At 36.4% G+C, this 19,371-nt stretch overlaps 1 protein-coding gene and 1 long non-coding RNA gene across 17 annotated transcripts in view; both read right to left on the reverse strand.

Moving 5' to 3' along the window:
- LOC127848745 (uncharacterized) lies at positions 1–3,026 on the reverse strand. 15 transcript variants are annotated; one of them, XR_008034677.1, is made up of 3 exons: positions 1,734–3,026; positions 1,154–1,559; positions 1–1,095 (listed from the first exon to the last, which is right to left on the reverse strand). It is a non-coding gene; the product is annotated as an uncharacterized LOC127848745 (long non-coding RNA). The 15 variants fall into 15 exon arrangements; XR_008034678.1 differs by having other exon boundaries at positions 1,676–3,026; XR_008034673.1 differs by having other exon boundaries at positions 1,154–1,617; positions 1,676–3,026.
- Positions 3,027–3,410: 384 nt separating this feature from the next.
- The window catches only part of LOC127847517 (uncharacterized), a 35,299-nt gene continuing 19,338 nt past the window's right edge, over positions 3,411–19,371 (reverse strand). The window contains exons 3-7 of one of the 2 annotated variants that reach the window (XR_008034006.1): positions 18,789–19,157; positions 18,116–18,242; positions 17,430–17,630; positions 8,379–8,556; positions 3,411–6,719 (exon numbers count right to left, since the gene is read on the reverse strand). Coding sequence is in view for 1 of the 2 variants with exons in the window: in XM_052379518.1 (XP_052235478.1) it covers positions 17,931–18,242; positions 18,789–19,157 (681 nt within the window). In the remaining variant the exon portion in view is untranslated. Of the gene's footprint in view, positions 6,720–8,378; positions 8,557–17,429; positions 17,631–17,842; positions 18,243–18,788; positions 19,158–19,371 lie in introns of those variants that run through there. The other variant, XM_052379518.1, reaches the window with a different exon arrangement.

Raw genomic sequence — 19,371 nt, forward strand, 5'->3', positions numbered from 1 at the left:
TAAAGAAATACATTTATTTTTTGTTTTCATGACATCTTTGTAAAAGTTACAAAAAAACAGCTCACGACAGACGCAATTCCTCAGTTTTAATCACATTGAATGATAAAAACAGATGTAGGCAATTTTGTGACAAGTCTTTACCGGGGGCGACTAGAAGCCGATTCTTGTCACCCTAGGGTGACTTCAGGCCGATTCATGTCACCCTGGGGTGACATGAAGCCGATTCTAGTCACCCGGGGGTGACTAGCGTCGGCTTGAAGTCACCCCAGGGTACCATGAATCGGCTTCTAGTCACCCACGGGTGACTTCAAGCCATTTCAGGTGGACAATGACCCAATGAGCCACACTAGACCACTGTTCCATTGTTGGATCCACACTATACTACCTGAATATTCTAAAACATATACTAGACCACTGGTCCATTCTTGGATCCACACTATACTACCTGAATATTCTAAAACATACACTCGACCACTGGTCCATTTTTGGATCCACACTATACTACATGAATATTCTAAAACATACACTAGACCATAGGTTCATTCTTGGATCCACACTATACCACCTGAATATTCTTACAAAAACACTAGACCACTGGTCCATTCTTGGATCCACACTATACTACAGGTCCATTCTAAAATACACACTAGACCACTGGTCCATTTTTGGATCCACACTATACTACCTGAATATTATAAAACATACACTAGACCACTGGTCCATTCTTGAATCCACACGATACTACCTTAATATTCTAAAATACACACTAGACCACTGGTCCATTCTTGGATCCACACTATACTACCTGAATATTCTAAAATACACACTAGACCACTGGTCCATTCTTGGATCCACACTATACTACATGAATATTCTAAAATACACACTAGATCACTGGTCCATTCTTGGATCCACACTATACTACCTGAATATTCGAAAACATACACTAGACCACTGGTCCATTCTTGGATCCACACTATACTACCTGAATATTCTAAAAAACACACTAGACCACTGGTCCATTCTTGGATCCACACTATACTACTTGAATATTCTAAAACACACTAGACCATTCTTGGATCCACACTATACTACCTGAATATTCTAAAACACACTAGACCACTGGTCCGTTCTTGGATCCACATTATACTACCTGAATATTCTAAAACACACTAGACCACTGGTCCATTCTTGGATCCACACGATACTACCTGAATATTCTAAAACACACTAGAACACTGGTCCATTCTTGGATCCACACTATACTACTTGAATATTCTAAAACACACTAGACCACTGGTCCATTCTTGGATCCACACTATACTACCTGAATATTCTAAAACACACTAAACCACTGGTCCATTCTTGGATCCACACTATACTACCTGAATATTTTAAAACACACTAGACCACTGGTCCATTCTTGGATCCACACTATACTACCTGAATATTCTAAAACACACTAGACCACTGGTCCATTCTTGGATCCACACTATACTACTTGAATATTCTAAAACACACTAGACCACTGGTCCATTCTTGGATCCACACTATACTACCTGAATATTCTAAAACACACTAAACCACTGGTCCATTCTTGGATCCACACTATACTACCTGAATATTTTAAAACACACTAGACCACTGGTCCATTCTTGGATCCACACTATACTACCTGAATATTCTAAAACACACTAGACCACTGGTCCATTCTTGGATCCACACTATACTACTGGTCCATTCTGAAAACATGCTTACCTAAAAAAAAAGTTTTTCTACAGGCTGAAACTATTTCACATTCAATAGGGGTCTTATAAGAACATGATTCATGCCAAATATCTAAGCATTTTGGTTTCAGAGATTCTAGAAATTTGACTATTGACGGCTAGAACAGTATTGTATTTTCTAAAATATATTTATACATTAAGAAGAATTTATTAAATGATTTCTTAAAACACAGAACTCGTTGTTTAGAATATTCATTAAAATAAAAAAGTATTATACAATAGCTCACTCAGAGCACTTTGTAAAAAAATAACAGTTCTGATAACCAACCCTTTTAAAAATATATGGCAGTGGCACTGACCTATTAAACGTAAGTCAGCATGAACAAACTGAGTATTTAGATAAACATTTTCCTTCATCACAAGTTTGTGAATGCATGTTATAAATAGAGCAAAACCACCTGCATATTTATAAATACTATTTTAAAGAAGACAAAATAACATTGATTTTAGTAACTGAAAGGCTGGGTATCAATTTCAAATTACTAGTATTACTTAAAGTAAACTTCCAAAATTGCAAGTATTTGTATGAATATCGGCAGGTTCGGGAATATTTAAGTTATTGATCGGCAACTGAAAACTGACGCCTGCCCAAGATAGTGTCATTAAAATAACCAGTAATGTTTTCATTAAAAAAACTATTTAACAGTTAAAGTTGGCCATTCTTTTCCATGAGACAATACAATAAACCTATACAGAACAAGACACAAAAAATCTTACAAAAAGTGAAAGGATAACATGATGCTACTTTCAGTGGAAATAATATAATAACTCATAAACGCCTTATTGGTGCAAGTTGGAAAGAATCAAAGGAGGTGTGTATGAAAATGAAACATGTCAAGTAATTATGCAATTCTTTTTTAAACTGGAAATGTAAAGGAAACTGAGTCATGCCTGTAAAACTTTTCTGCTGTACAATTTTAATATTCATTCCAAAACAAAAGTAACTTGTAGGACATGATTTGACCTTCAATTGTGACCACTTTAAGAATCCAAAACTGAGTTATTTCAGAGCAAAATTTTGGTCAAATTGTTTCTAAATCTATCAACAATCGACAATGGCTGAAGATTATCTGATAAATGTACATTTTGTACACAAACATATGCATACACACAAAGGGTAGATATTAAATGCTAGTTTTCCATTTTCCATTATCATTTGGGATGAAAAATGTACTCAAGTTATCCATACATGTTTTATCACACAAAGCATGGATTGTTAAACATTTAGTTTATGAGTTCTTTAGTGGGGGGATTGGGGGGGTAGGGGGGAGTGAGAGGGGGGTATAATGTGGGGTGTGGTAATTTATAAGATGTTTAAAAAAAAAATTTTGGGGGGGTGGGGGGTAGGGGAAGTGGGGGTAGGGGGGGTGAGAGGGGGGTAATAATGTGGGGTGGGGTAATTTATTAGATGTTTAAAAAAATGGGGGGGGTGGGGGGTGGGGGGGGGTAGGGGGGAGTGAGAGGGGGTATATATGTGGGGGTTGTAATTTATTAGATGTTTAAAAAAAAAAATGAGGGGGGGGGTGGGGGTGGGGGGGTAGGGGGGGTAGGGGGGATTGAAAGGGGGTATAATATGGGGTGTTGTAATTTTAATGATGTTTAAAAAAAGATTGGGGGGGGTGATATCCTCTATTCATTAAACATGAAATTTTAACTTATTGCCTTTGTTTCCCCTTATATAAGAAAGATATAATAGTGTGTTACCTCCCCTGTCCTGCTGATATTTATATTAATCAACAAAATTAAATATTAACACAATATTTAATATACAAAATATACAAAAAATCTCATATTCTGATAATATTTTTACTGATCCACTGTATTTCACTAAAAGGATGATGTTTCATTGAACTGATAATTATAGATTTAGGATTACAGACCAGTTGCTTCAGTAATATTGTTCAGAGTTTGCCCTGTTGGCCGCGTATGCATTCTTGAGTTATCATTGAAAAACCATTTATCTATTTCGGGTCACCGTGACCTTGACCTTTGACCTAGTGACCTCAAAATCAATAGGGGTCATCTGCGAGTCATGATCAATGTACCTATGAAGTTTCATGATCCTAGGCCCAAGCGTTCTTGAGTTATCATCTGACAACCACCTGGTGGACGGACCGACAGACCGACCGACATACCGACATGAGCAAAGCAATATACCCCCTCTTCTTCGAAGGGGGGCATAACAAGAGTTTTGTCACAGACATGACGATTCCCCTACATGCCGCATTGATACTGAATATTTAACTAAATATTTAACACGTTGTTTTCACAAAGTAAGAGAAACTAATTTTATTTTATTTTAAAGAATAATTTATTATCATGCAAGTGTGACCTTGACCTTGGAGATATCGGAGTAGGTCTTTAACATGACATACTGTTCCATGATGGTGAACAAATGCACTGAGTCATTCACAAATCTCACAAGGAATGACATAGTTATGGCCCAGACAAGGTCAGTTTATGGCAATATATGACCTTTGAGCTGAAAATGTGACCTTGACCTTGGTGATATGGACAGAATTTTTTCGCATCACACACCGTGTAATGATGGTGAACAAACCTGCCAAATGATTTAAAATCTCACAACAAATGACATAGTTATGGCCCAGAAAAACTCGTCTATGGGCATATTGACCTTCCAACTCAAAGTGTGTCCATGAATTTGGAGATAGTGCACAAATTAACCAAGTCATTTTAAAATATTACGATTAATGACAAAGTTATGGTCCGGACAAAGTTTTGGGACAGACAAAGTGATTCCTATATAGCCCCCCCCCCCCTACCACCAATGGTAGTGGGGGTAAAACAGATGGGATTTGTTAAAGTTTTTCCTTTCGCTTGCCATGGCAACAAGAGCCAGAGTTATTCATGGAATGCTTTTGTTTGAAAAACTTTAAAAGAGCTTCATGCAAGGAACATTCTTGCCAAGTTTAATTAATATTTGACCAGCTGGTAAGGAGATGTCATTTAAGTAAATATGTTGACACAAGATACAGGACGACCAACACAGACAGGTCACAATAGCTCATGAGTAACAATTTGTGAAAAAAAACTTTTAAACAATGAAAAAGATATCACAAAAATATGACAAAAACATGGGGTTACATACCATTAGGAACAAAACCAAAATACACGTCATTTTTATGCTTTTGGTTTGGGAAAATGGTCAAAATGTTAAATATGAGGAAAAGTTACCACTGAGGAGATAATATGGTTTTTAAAAGTAAATTTGAAGGTAAACAGCATAGTTTTTCTTAGGTAAAAGGGTCAATATACTTTGCTGCTGCAAAAGACGGAAACAAGCCCAGACAACACTTAAATGAACATCACATTTACAATGTAAACAAGCAAAATGTATTGCATGTAAATAAGACATAATTAACAAAATGCTAATAAGCAATTTCAAAGAATTGATATACTTTACACATTGTGTACACTACAATACATTAAAATATGTAAATGTTCATGGAAAAAAGGCTTATTTTCATGCTCAACCAACAATGAACCTATCATTAAAAAACATTATTACAAAATTACATGAGGCATCAAATTTGACCTCTAGTGTTCACATGTTTTTTCTTTTTTGACCTAGTGTTTGACATCTAAATGACCCAATTTCAAACAGAGTCCAGATATCATTGGGACTAATTATCTGACCAAGTTTCATTTAGATCGGACAAAAATGTAGACTCTAGCGTTCACATGGCATATATTGACGATGCACAAAAAACAAAGGACTATCACACAAGCTCAACATAGGGGCTATAGTGCTCAGGAGAGGTAATAATGTTATGGGGACAAATGTGCTGACCAAGTTTCAAGATTGCAAAAAAAATGTTGGCCTCTTGAGGGTTCACAAAGTAAATGTTGATTACACCAATATAACTCACATGCTACATTCAAAACATTTTTTACTACATACATATACACAACTAGAGCTTTGTCACAGACGTGACATATACCACAAAATGCTGCAGTGACATTTAATATTTTGCATGCTGTCTTCACAAAACAAGAGAAGCTAATTTATGGCGATATGGAAGAATGATTATGCCATTGTCTTTTATGGCCATTTTGACCTTTGAGCTCTTGAATTATTTTGCATTACATGTCGTCCAATTCGAATGTATCGTTACAGCCCTAGTTATGGTCCAGACAAACTTTCAGTTTAAAACGCAGTTAGTGACCTGTGACCTAGTTTTTGACCTGGCATGACCCATATTCAAACTTGACCTTGACAACATCTAGATACAACTTCTGACCAAGTTTGGTGAAGATCAGATGAAATTTTTGGGACAGACAGACCGACCGACTTTACCTTTGAATTCAAAGTGTGACCTTGACCTTGGAGACATCGACGTCCTTCTATTGCATGACACACCGTCCTATGATGGTGAACAAATGTACCAAGTGATTTTAAAATCTAATGATAAATGACATGGTTATGGTCCGGACAAACTTTCGGTTTAGAAAGCAGTAATTTACCTGTGACCTAGTTTTTGACCTGGCATGATACATATTCAAACTTGACCTAGACATCATCTAGATACAACTTGTGACCAAGTTTGGTGAAGATTGGATGAAATTTTTTGACAGCCCGACTGACCAAAAGAGTGACTCATATAGCCTCTATTACCAATGGTAATGGGGTATAATTATATGTGAATGTCATTTTTTATTCTAAACCAAAGAATGTGTTACAAAATGCTAGATCAAACAAATTGAACAGTTCCTCTTGCAGTGGTAGTGGATTACTTTCATCTGGCAATGATAAATTCATTCTGTTTATGCAGGTATTTGCAGTGGGCAGGAAATTAGCACTTTCCATAAATTGAATGGAAGGCTGAAGAGCAAAGCCCAAGGCAGGTTCCTCCTCTGTACCAGTGGCAAACCTTAATATGCTCCCAAGATTTACAGCACCTCTTCTTCCACCTGAAGATATACATAATACTAAAATAATTTCGGAAATGTTATACTGTGTATACACTCTTACCACTCTGCAAGTGTCAATATTAAGGATATATCAACTGTTAAAATCATGTGTGTGTGTGGGGGGGGGGGGGGATTTTGATGTGAAATAACTTTTTAGGAATGATTTATGACATTTTAAATTTTCATAATACTTACCTTGAAAATTTACTGGTATTAGCTAACTTACTTAAAACATCCAACAAGCTTTAACAGTATTTGAATGCTTGCTTTACAGAAATTATTCTATAATGTTTTGGGCAAAATTTTCTTTTAAAAGGTATGACATATAATGCATAAATATACTGTAGCACCAACAGACAGGGCAAAAACAATATGTCTCCCAGTATAGACTGGGGGAGGTTCAAGGTTTGATGAATCCGGAAGTCAACCAGCGAATAGTTTACACAGAAAATAATATGGCTGCCAAATAACATCACACACCAGTTTAAAATGCAGTTTAAGTATTGCCAGCAAATAAACTTACCTTGCAGAACAATTAACAGGAGGGTATATATGGAGGCTTATAGTGGTACACAACTGAGACTATAAATAAAATGCACAAACAAGAGTAAAATAACAAAATAATCGTTAGAAGATCTGTGTAATATATATTACACAAGTAGTCATTTCGCTTGCTATTGGAGTGTTCAACTGCAATATAGCGATTGAAATACTAAACACCAAATGCTCTCTGGTGATGACAATATCATTTAAGACAAGCATAGTTTGTAATAAAATATGCGTGGGACAAGACTACTTGGTTTCTAAAAGATGGACCTTTTTCAAATTAAACATAACCATTATGAACATTTGAACTCTTTAACTATGGTAATATACATGACCCTGCCTTTGTGAAGATGAACAAAATATCTTTTGACTGCTACTGTGCAATTGGGGGATAAATATAAACATTACCAAACACAGACAAGAGGATCATGACAATAGCTTTTGACAATCTTTTCCTTTGAAAAGTGGAGCTATTTAGACACAATTAAAGACTAAGTGTATACAAGATGTGTTTGTGAAACACAATGTCCCCCTAAATGACGTTTGACCTTGAAGGATGACCTCTGACCTTGAAGGATGACCTTGACCTTTCACCACTCAAAATGTGCAGCTCCATGAGATGCACATGCATGCCAAATATCAAGTTGCTATCTTCAGTATTGCAAAAGTATTTATAAAATAAGCGATTTGGGCCACATATATTTGACCTCTGACCTTGAAGGATGACCTTGACCTTTCACCACTCAAAATGTGCAGCTCCATGAGATACACATGCATGCCAAATATCAAGTTGCTATCTTCAATATTGCAAAAGTATTCATAAAATGAGCGATTTTGGCCACATATATTTGACCTCTGACCTTGAAGGATGACATTGACCTTGACCTTTCACCACTCAGAATGTGCAGCTTCATGAGATACACATGCATGCCAAATACGAAGTTGCTATCTTCAATATAGCAAAAGTTATTGCAAAATGTTAAAGTTGGCGCAAACAAACCAACAGACCAACAGACAGGGCAAAAACAATATGTCCCCCACTACTATAGTGGGGGACATAAAAAAAAAGGATGCATACCACAATTGAATGTATAAACACTGAATGGAACTTACTTGCAGCTTCACGCATGTATTTGATGAACAACGTGTATGTGGAATTCTCTCTCTGTCTTCTGTTTGACCCTTCAGCACTAAACTGTGGCTTCAATAGGTGTGTCAACATCTTCAACGTTAAAGGATTCGACTGTTGAGGTGTGAACAGGTGAATAACAGCTGGCAGTTCTTAAACAAGCTGAAAAGGTTCAACAAAATCTTGCTGTTCAAAAACTTAAACTCAAACTGCAATTTCTATTGCAAATAAACAGGATTTTAATGGATATACACATTCCAAAAACAAGATAGCCATAATATCCCTTAATCGCTCACGATAGAGTGATTGTTTTAAAATATAAAATTAATGTGCTCATAAGAATGGATTTGACTTTGTTATATTAAGATACTACATTCAATTTGTAGACCCAGAATCTGATAATGTCCAGAGTTATATATTCTGGTCATATAAGTCACATGGGTTCATTTTGTAAAACAAGAAAGAAGGCAACTCAACTGATGGATATGATTTGCAATATTTAAATGCTGGACATTGGCCAAATGCTTTTGTATGCTATTGGTAAAAAAAGTTATACTGGTACATCATGATAATAATGTACAACTAGAGCTTTGTCACATACCTGACGAATACCCCCATATGCCACATTGACACAGAATATTCTGCATGTTGTCTTCACAAAAAAATAAAAGCTTATCCTACCAAGTTTCATGTTAACAGGTCAAACCAAACTCAAGTTATTGAGCGGAAACCATGATACGGATCAACTCTCTTTACTTAAGTCACAGTGACCTTGACCCCAAAAGCAGTCTGAGGCGAGGTCTCGTCATTTGCATCCTTTAAATCATGTTTCATTACGGTATCTAATATGACATAGAAATTTTTGATTGGAAACCATTTTTCTATTGTTAGCCACGGTGACCTTGACCTTAACCTGATGCAGGGTTTTTTTTCAGCTGATTTTATAGCCGCTATTTGGTCATATTTCCAATGGCAAAACATATCCCAAATCCAGTAAAAAAATCCCAATGGATAGCCTCTGTTTTAAAAATTCAAAAATAACAAGGGCTGTTTGTAAAACATGCATGCCCCGCATATGGGCTGTCCGTTGTAGTGGCAGCCATTGTGTGAATACGATTTTTGTCACTGTGACCTTGACCTTTGACCTAGTGACCTGAAAATCAATAGGGGTCATCTGCGAGTCACGATCAATGTACCTATGAAGTGTCATGATCCTAGGCAAAAGCTTTCTTGAGTTATCATCCGAAAATCATTTTACTATTTCGGGTCACCGTGACCTTGACCTTTGACCTTGTGACCTCAAAATCAATAGGGGTCATCTGCGAGTCATGATCAATCTACATATGAAGTTTCAAGATCCTAGGCGTATGCGTTCTCGAGTTATCATCCGAAAACCATTTTACTATTTCGGGTCACCGTGACCTTGACCTTTGACCTAGTGACCTCAAAATCAAAAGGGGTCATCTGCGAGTTATGATCAATCTACCCATGAAGTTTGATGATCCTAGGCGTATGCATTCTTGAGTTATCATCCAGAAACCATTCTACTATTTCGGGTCACCGTGACCTTGACCTTTGACCTAGTGACCTCAAAATCAATAGGGGTCATCTGCAAGTCATGATCAATCTACCCATGAAGTTTCATGATCCTAGGTGTATGTGTTCTTGAGTTATCATTCAAAAACCATTTTACAATTTCGGGTCACCGTGACCTTGACCTTTGACCTAGTGACCTCAAAATCAATAGGGGTCATCTGCGAGTCATGATCAATGTACCTATGAAGTTTCATGATCCTAGGCCCAAGCGCTCTTGAGTTATCGTCTGACAACAGGCTGTCAAGTGACCTTTTTTCAAAAAGTAGGAAAAAATAGGAACTACTTTTGCAAGAAAAGTAGGAAAAAAGTAGGAAAAAGTAGGAACTTTTCCCTCAAAAGTAGGAATACATAATACTTATTTTTTAGACACAGGTCCAGGAAACATAGCTTGAAACAGAGCAGGAGTGCCATCACATGTTCTGTATGGATACCCACTTGAAGCTACCTTAAGGGCCCAGAAGATTTCAGCCTTTTGTACCTGTTCCTTGTGTGATGGATGTACTTGCATACAGATAGATTTATCCCCACAACCCTGAGAGCTGCTTGGCTTTTGGGCACTTCCAAACAAACGCTTTTGTGAATTATCATGCATGTATTTCATGTTTTCCTTGTGTTTTTATCCATCTGCATGACTTATAAGTTGATTAACACCAGAATTACTACAAGATGGACTTCATTCAGACAGTACAATATCTTGCAAACTCATTGCCGGTATCTCTCTTGCACCATGATCCCAGTGTTTTTCCACTGTTGTCCAACTTCTCCATCCATGAAGGGTTAAACTTTGTTTTCCCACTAGGAATTTTAGCACTTATAGTGTATCTATGATAATTAAGTTTCAAGCAAAGCTACCCTGATAAAGAAGTATACATGTAATTAGATGCTGTTCATTTTGGTGTATCATCAAATAAGTGGTTAGAGGTCTTCTGTGTATCGATATAAAAATGGTAATTATATTGTGCATGTTATATCCTTAAGCAGAAGACCAAATTTATTTAGTGATACACCAACTTGTTGTACAAGATTAATACTAGTATATAAAGCAGTGTAAATGCTCTGCAACAGCTACATTGTGAAACCTTTAAATTGACAATAGGGTGCAGTTATAATGACTTAAGTTACATTCAAAATGACTGGTCATTGCAGAGCAGATTATGCAACTGGAGATAGGACCTTATCACCTGACATCTTTTATGACAGCATTGATTGGGCAATGAAACAGTTGCACTACATTGTTTATTCCAGTTTCAAATAATGGCTTTTACATTATTGATGACTTTGCGGGAGTGTAATAATGCCGTTTAATAATTTTAATACTTCGCTTTAACACCTTGAAGTTACCTCACTAGCAATGGCATCATTAGACAAGAATTGTGTTTGTCCGAAACACAATGCCCACCATTGCGCAGCTTTGAAATAAAATTTCAATATATAATTTGGCAGGTTTAGAAATTATCTCCCTTTTAAAGCTTATTACTTCCCTTGGATTGTATTTTTTAACTTTTGACCTTGAAGGATGACCTTCACCTTTCACCACTCAAAATGTGCAGCTTCATGAGATACACATGCATGCCAAATATCAAGTTGCTATCTTCAATATTGCAAAAGTTATGGCCCATATTAAAGTTTTCGGACAGACACACACACACAGACAGACAAACGGACTGACAGTACAACTGCAATATGCCATCCTACCGGGAGCATAAAAATGTATCAGGGCATTTAGGCTCCCAAACCAAAATGAATGCTTGCGGCAAGCTCGCCGCAAGCTTGCAAAGCTAAATTTTACTTTGTACAAGCTTTCGGCAAGCTTGCGCAAGCTTGCAAGTATTTTAATACAAAATTCTGCAAGCTTCTGCAAGCTTGCGCAAGCTTTTTTGGATGCAAGCTTGCGCAAGCTTTTTAGTAACTGTTGGACTTTGAAAATTTCAAAGTAGTGCATGTCAGCTGAAAATAAGTAAAAATTTCAAAGTACAAAAATATATAAAAAGTTAACAAAAATCATTACTGCAAAGAAGATGATTTTTTTTCCCAGCATATTGGGATTCAAATTTAATGGCATAAAACACAGAATCTTAATAATCAGGTAAACATTTTTTTCGGCCTAGCTGTTTAACATGACATAAATTTTGACCTTTCACGACCTTCTCAGAAGCCAATCAAATTTAAAATAAATTTCCCGCCACTATGTCTGAATGAATAAAATCAAACAATCTCTTGGCTAATTCGAGAAAATGCCCCCTCAAACATTGACCTTCGAAATGAATAGGCATTCTGTGATACGATTTCCAAATGATCTCTTTGCAAAGGCTTAATTGGCCAGTGTTTCTCTGCTGTGTAAATCAATAAATGGGTCAACATCGTCTGGTGAAGTTGAAAATAGGACTTGCATTCAAGGCTATGTTTCCATATTTAACAAGCAAATTCGTTGAATTGATATCCCCCGCCAATATGCTTCTGGACACAAAAGTGTTATATTTGACACTCAGCTAAAAAAGCATTTGTGTTACGATACAAAGGGCCATAACTCCGTAAATAACAGATGGTGTACAATGCCATTTGGCATGCATCATCCCCATATCCATATATATACTCATACCAAGTTTCAATAAAATGCACCAAAGCACTTCCATGACATGGCTCCGGACACAAAAGTGCCGGACGAACGGAAAGACGAAAAGACGGACGGACAACGCCAAAACAATATTCCTCTGCCATTGGCGGGGTATAATAATAACCACCATATTGTATGCGACACAAATAAAGATATATGTAAAAACAAGTGATGTGTTTGTGAAACACTATGTCCCCTTTTGAGGCTTTTGACCTGGAAGGATGACCTTGACCGTTTTCCACTCAAAATTGCAGCTCCATGAGATACACATGCATGCTAAATATCAAGTTGCTATCTTCAATATTGCAATAGTTATGGCCAAATGTTAAAGTTTGTGCAAATCAACAAACCAACAGACAGGGCAAAAACAATACATGTATGTCCCCCAGTATAGACTGGGGGACATAAACATCGTTATTGCTGATATTTCAATTCACCTTGAATTTATCTTATTTTTTGCTAATTTTGTTCTTCTGTAATTATTATTTCTTTAAAATTTTATAAATAACAAGATTTGGTGCTTTTCATCCTTTTAAATGTTTCACACAATGCTTTTTTAATTATATTTTTATGTTATCAAAATGAATCGAGTTTCTATGCATGATAAACTATAATAGAAATGTATAGTAGTTTAAATTTCTAAAACACATTTTTCCAGTCTCAAACTCCATGAAATGATACATAAGTGACAATGTTTAATCAGATAAACACTGACCCTCAGCTGACCTGGACCTGGTTTTCTGCTGCCCCAATATTCCCTGACAATGCTGAGCCCTCATACAAGAACCGGATTATAAAACCATCTGGTTAACAGGCTTTGGATTGGTTACTAGTAATTCACAGGAAGTTGTTTATATGTATTTGAATCAAGAGTGTTTAAACAACTGACTGACCTAAATTGAAGGTATAATTCCAAGCAATATTGTAGTGTAGAAAATCCCATGCAATTCTGATAGCAAGGGAGTATTGTGTGAAAAAACATTGTGTAATTAATACAGTGTGGAAATGAACAATAAGTTTGTTTCAAAAGAGGTTCAAAGTGGCTGGTTACTGTGTTTTGGAATTCTTCACCAAATTCCTGTGTTGCTGGAATACTACATTGTAGAACAGCATAAAAGGTTTGTATTTTGATTTCTGCATTTCTTTTTAATTTAGATTATTGAATAATATAATTTGAGTTATATTGATGTACTGTGTTCCAGTGGGAAATGTAAAAGGACGATCCATGGAAAGTCAATGTTGTGTGCCAATTTGAAGGAAAAACAACACAATTTCTAACAATAATAGATAAGAATACAAATATTGCTTTTAAATATATAGTTAGTACTTATATAAAACAACATTTCAGATCATATCATAGGATGGGGGTAAAAAGGGAGACTGCAACAGCTGAGCAGCACAAAAGCAGACAGTGTACAAACCAACACGAGTACAGCTTACATACGGTGTAGTGGAAGCCAACAAGTTTAACATGAAGTCTCCACCCAATGGCTTGAGTTGGACCACTGTGATCAAAGTCTGCAAGGGACTTATCATTGGGAGGAATGTGAAACGGTAAAACAACAAGCACACAGAATATATTAAAAAATTGAAACTGAAAATTGCCAAATGACATTGACCTTATCTGTTAAAATACCAATTCAAAGCTGACCTACATTTTTGTTTAAAAGCGGATATTTGTTGATTTCTGTAGCATATCAATTTCATGTCATGATCTAGTCATGTAGAAATTATCAGGTTTTCTTTTATCACAAGTAAATAATAATATCACTATGCTATAACATGCTTATACCCTGTTTTTACAAATAAACTGTTAGCTCTGAACTGTAAAGCTAATTTTCAACTTGCAATGAGTTTCATAAAAAAAGCAGAATAGCAGATTCCTCAGAGCATCATTATGAAACATATCAATTAATCTTTTAATATTTTAACTCATAAAATTGCTTCCTGCTAATTATGGTTGCAGTCACATTTATTGAAATAAAAGGATATAAAAAATAATAACATTATATACATTTCAGTGGTATTGATTTCTCTTTTTTTCAGAGCTCTGGTGTTTAAAAGGTTCACCTTCATCCAGAACACGAAGTGTACATTACTCAGAGGCAACTTTCACAAGAACGGCATGCTGGAGCCTATATCAACAAAAGTAAACAATTGCTCTGCTGGATGTTCTTTTCAGCTGGGAACAACTTGCAAAGTCCAGCGCCAATGGGTCTGGGAAGGCCAATAATACTCTAATATCAACAACATGTTTGCCTTGTGTTGCCACACAGGCTGTGAAACATTTTGTGTTAAATGCATTTAAAAAAGACAATGGTACACTGTGCCTGTCCGATTCAGCTTTCAACGACATAATTAACAGTAAATGTGCAAATGCTAGAAGGGCACTAACTTGTTGAGATGTTCAAATGTGTCAATTATGTAGATATGTATATACTATGTTATATAAACTGTAAAATATAAATTGTTCATTTGTACTCTTTACTTTTTTCTGATTGGAAGGTTGAACAAACTTGAAAGTACTATTCTATGGAATCTGCAAGCTTGCACAAGCTTGCGCGAGCTTGCAAATAAACATCATCAGCAAGCTTGCACAAGCTTGTGCAAGCTCGCGCAAGCTTGCTGCGAGGTTCCAATTCTAAGCTTGCGCAAGCTTAATGAATCGCAAGCTTGCAAAACAAGAATTAGCAGCAAGCTTGCGCAAGCTCGCGCAAGCTTGCTGCGAGGTTCCAATTCTAAGCTTGCGCAAGCTTCCTTTGCAAGCTTGCCGCAAGCTTGCGACAAGCTTGCCGCAAGCATGTTAAAAGAGCTTGCGATTTTGGTTTGGGCTCTGTGCATTTATCTTTAATAACTAAACATGATGTACCTATGATATCAATAGAACATCATATCCGTTGTCATGTAATACAGAATTTATTACATTATATTTGTAAATGATGAAAACTCTGCAAAGCATCAGTTTTATCTTTTTTCCAATAACTTGTGTAATAAATTCCATATTACATAACCACTCATACAATACATGTATCTCTATATCTCTACATTCCAAACAGCAATATCATGTAAACATGCATAAGGTTTGGTCAAATTGTTGTTAATGGAAACAAAATAAAACTGGAATAAACAATGGGTTCCCTCAGCTCTTGCATCACTGTGAACTGTGTAAGGTAGTGAAGTCTGCAGTGTACAAATGCTAAGGAAGTAAACAAGGCACTATTGTTACTTAAAAAAAAAACTTGTCAATAATTTTAAAAGTTACATAAGAAATAAATATTTATGCCCCTGAAGAGGTGCTAGCAGACAGTCAGCATGGGTTGTCAGGTCTCATCTAGATGAATGCACATTAACAGGGATACAGTCATGCCATAGATTCATTCATCCTGCAAGTTTACTAAATTAACTCTTTAAAAAAAATAAATTCTCCATTGAAAATGAAAAAGTAGGAATAGTAGGAAGATTTGGTAAAAAAATAGGAAAAAGTAGGATCCTGATGAAAAAGTAGGAAATAGTAGGAAAAAGTAGGAAAAAGTATGACCGCTTGACAGCCTGTCTGACAACCACCTGGTGGACGGACCGACCCACAGACTGACCGACCGACCGACCGACATGAGCAAAGCAATATACCCCCTCTTCTTCGAAGGGGGGCATAATGAGATTTTTCAGTGCAGAAAAGGACTGGTAGGTTGAAATAACCATTTAAGTGATTGGTTTCAGCTCATGTCGTTCTATTTTATGATAAGTTACCAACATTTTCATAATTTTTTAATACTACTAATATTACATTACTTAGCTTAAATTACTTATTTCAAGGGTATTAGTCATGTTCCCAAAGTGGTGAAAAAAAGCCCTGTGATGGACCCCGAAATCAATCCCGAGCTAAGTCTTGATACAAGGCACTATCCTAGTTTCATCAACAGGTCAAACCAAACTCAAGTTATTGAGTGGAAACCATGCAACGGACAAACTGACAGACAAGTGCACTCCTATATACCCCCCTAAATTTTGTTTATGGGGATATAATAATTGAATGAGAACTTAATTGTTTTACATGTTTTGTAATAATACATATATCATCCTTCTTCGCTGGTCAAATGCACAATTCCATTATGTTGAAGCACTCGTTTTGTTCATAACAAAGTCATGAATGAAGATATATAATTTCGGTTATAAAATAAATGGTATTGTCATGTATATGGGTTTGGTTAAGACATTTAAGTGGTAGTCTGCAAAACCACACATTGGGCTTACACCAATGGAGAAAAAAACAACTCACCTATACTTATTTTAAGGGCCATACAATTAACTTTAAACAAGCTTACAGTTAGTATTGCACGCAATACATGTCCCCTACCATCAGCTACCTGCATTACTTGAAGGTTAGCTGTGTTTATACAGCAGCATCTGTCTAGATTTACAATGTTATTTGTGCATTTACAGTTACAGCATGCATGATAGTTGAAGAATGTGAATTTAATGTATGTTAATTGAAACCGAATTTCTATTTTTAGTAACAGTGACCTAGATATTTTACCCTTTGACCCCATATGCAATCCCACACCAGATCTTCCCCTAAGCTACCTACAGACCAACTTTCAAACAAATCCATCGGCCCTAAGTGAAGTTATCATCCGGAAACCACCTCGGATAGAGTAGACACACAGACAGACAGACTGACATCGACAGACACTATAGTCCCCTCTGGAAACAGGCAGGGGACTAATAAGCATGTTTTGTATACCGTAATAACTGTTGGTTCATCCGCTGTACATTGGTTTAACTGCTCTAATCAGAACGTCTATTTGCAACATTCAACGTTATTTACCTGAACAAGACCAAGACTGTCAAGACCTTTTCTTGGGTCCTGGATGTACTTGTCTACAGGCAGCACTTGATTGAATACTGTCAAGACCTTTTCTTAGGTCCTGGATGTACTTGTCTACAGGCAGCACTTGATTCAATACTTTCTCCACTAGCTCTGCTCACATAATTCTAGGTAATCTTCCGTTTTGAAGAGTGCTCAGAGCTGGAATGTTAAATGTACCTCAAAATATTTATATAGTTTTGTACATGTCTCATTGGGAAATCAACTCCTCACCCAAGAATAGTTTTTCACATTAGACTATGTAAATGACCAACTGAAAGCAAAATAGTTGATTTCCCCTCTAAACGGGAATCCTCACTTAACCGGAATTTCCTCTTGGTCCCAGGGCAATTTCATGGCAAGGGCATAAAAATGCAATAAAATATTATTAAAGTTAAAAGTTAGAAGGTTTTATGATATCTAAAAATAACACCTTAAAGTGACCGTCAACTACGAATGATTTTACTGTGGTTTAATTAGGGCGGAATTTTTGCCACATATATCAGAGTTCAAGAACCCTGTATGTACAACTGGGATAATGTATTTTTCAAAGCCTGAATGACTTGGACTTTGCCTTTGGAACACTAAGTACAGGCCACTATATGGCACTTTGTCCCAGTCAAATAAGCTTAATTTAATAAATTTACCCAATATTCTGCCAACAGCTTCATAGTCATCTGACCACTCTCTCACTGGCTCGAAGTATTCTTCCTTAATGCACTGCAGGACAAGAGAGAATAATTCCTTTCTTGGACCTCCAAAATCAGCAGCACACTGCAAAATTAAATGACAGGTACAACCCACTAGATTTGTTACAGACACTAATGTTCGCATTTTTTTTACCAAAATGGTGAATCACCGCATGTTAAAATTGGGTCTTGCACATATACACTTTTTTCTTTATGACACATCTCTAGTTTCAAGTCAATTACTTACACAATTTATGAGTAGTTTGATCCACATGTTGGAGCAGTCAGAGAGAGATGATCAAACCCACAGCCGACCAACCAACAAAATGACAACTACATACTCCTTTGCAAACTTTGTTTGCTGGGGTGTAAAAGATTACGTTATTCCCATAGCATGGCTAGGCAAGAAGCCGCTGACACTAAAACAAGGAAATTCAATGCCCCAGAATTTCCAAACCTCTTTGCAACATTCTTTCTATATTTTTCAAAGTTTGAAAAATCATATTTATGAAAAATGTAATACAGTGAAACACAATAATCACAAACAGGGAATTATTTTCAGTGAAGTAGACTTGGAATTGGAAAATTGTATGGTCATTTGTTTTTTTTTCTACACTTTATATGTATTTACCTCTCCATAGAACTGAACTTCAAGGCATTTCCTCATGTCGCTTATTGCCCTTATTTCCTCAATTGCTGTTTTCAGTAGATCGCCTCTGTCTACCAAAATGAAATTGGTTTCACCATAAATGCCCGTAGATGATGTCTCTTCTGTTAGTTCTAATGGTCTCCCAGTGACAATCTCTTTTTGAAAGATCTTTAGCACATGAATAGGATCAGACACATCATTGGATTTACAAAATGTAGTACACTTTTTAACTAATGTACTTAAATAATCTCCATTATGCTGGTCCTCACTGCCCGGGTGTACATTGTCCAGGGTCACCATGGAAGTTATGCTGGAAATCTCTGGTAAATCATGGAATTCCATGGAAAACCCCTGAAATTGAAACAACAGTGGTGAGGGGTGTATAGTGTGGGGGTCTGGGCATTTATTACATTATCTTCCAAAAATAAGACAAGAGGGCCTGAAAGGCTCAAAGTCGCTCACCTGAGATAACAAGATATTATTGGGACAAATCTTCTGACCAAGTTTCATTAAGATTGGACAATAAATGTGGCCTCTAGAGTGTTAACAAGATTTTACTATAGCC

Source organism: Dreissena polymorpha, chromosome 10, assembly GCF_020536995.1.
Source record: "Dreissena polymorpha isolate Duluth1 chromosome 10, UMN_Dpol_1.0, whole genome shotgun sequence".
In the NCBI taxonomy this organism is placed as follows: domain Eukaryota; kingdom Metazoa; phylum Mollusca; class Bivalvia; order Myida; family Dreissenidae; genus Dreissena; species Dreissena polymorpha.